The sequence below is a fragment of the Teleopsis dalmanni genome, chromosome X (assembly GCF_002237135.1).
Source record: "Teleopsis dalmanni isolate 2A chromosome X, ASM223713v2, whole genome shotgun sequence".
Lineage (NCBI taxonomy): Eukaryota > Metazoa > Arthropoda > Insecta > Diptera > Diopsidae > Teleopsis > Teleopsis dalmanni.
The window spans coordinates 97,147,327-97,148,164 of NC_051848.1; the positions used below are offsets into that span (position 1 = coordinate 97,147,327).

The 838-nt window shown below is 29.8% G+C and overlaps 1 protein-coding gene across 1 annotated transcript in view; it reads left to right on the forward strand.

Moving 5' to 3' along the window:
* The first annotated feature begins 510 nt into the window (after window positions 1-510).
* Window positions 511-838, forward strand: part of LOC119688755 (sulfated surface glycoprotein 185-like) — a 934-nt gene continuing 606 nt past the window's right edge. Inside the window, exon 1 of the mRNA XM_038103422.1 lies at window positions 511-836. Coding sequence (XP_037959350.1) covers window positions 511-836 — 326 coding nt within the window. The remainder of the gene's footprint in view (window positions 837-838) is intronic.

The following is an 838-nucleotide window of genomic DNA, read 5'->3' on the forward strand; positions in this document are numbered from 1 at the left end:
TGCATAAAATATTTAAAATTAAACTTAAAAACAAAAAGAATATATCTATATATATATATATATAATATATAAAGCAACGAAACGCCTAAAAACATACCTCATAATTCAAGCTATATGTGCACATTCACAACCTGTTAAAACCTAAAAAATTAAAAAAGTAATTGAAATTATAAAAATTACGTGTTTTAAATTATTAAAAGTAAATTAAATAATAATTAGTGAATACCAAAAAAAAAAATTAAATATAAACAAAACAACTAAACAATTAAACGCCTAAAAATATACTACAGAATTTAAAGTTTTTAATAAAAATGTGTGAATTAAAATTGTAAAAGTTTTTACACAAGCTGCAGGCGTTTGAAATACAATATATTTAAATTTATACACTCCGTCTATCTTTCTCTTGGCATAAAAGTGTTGTCTTTTATTCACGTTATTGCTACGCCTAGAAATATGCCTTAAGTAAGGCATATACCACATAAAAAACTTATCTCAGAAACTATTTACAAAATGGCTACTGTGAGCAATGATAATCCTGGTGATTGTCAGTCAGTAGCAGCAGACTCAACTACAGCAACACCATCAAATGTTGGTGCTACGAATGCAGGCAATAACAATAATAATAACAATGCTGTCGTTACCACAATAGATGTAGATGGTGCTGGCATGCATGAGGAAATGTCAGAGCAGGAACAAGTTAGTTCAAGCACTAACAATGCAACTACACCGACAGCAAATAAACATGGAATACCAGGTTCACCACCTAATAGCAATGCTAAAGCAAAAATTCAACAACAGCAACAGCAGCAACAACAACAACACTATCAATTCCGTGCGC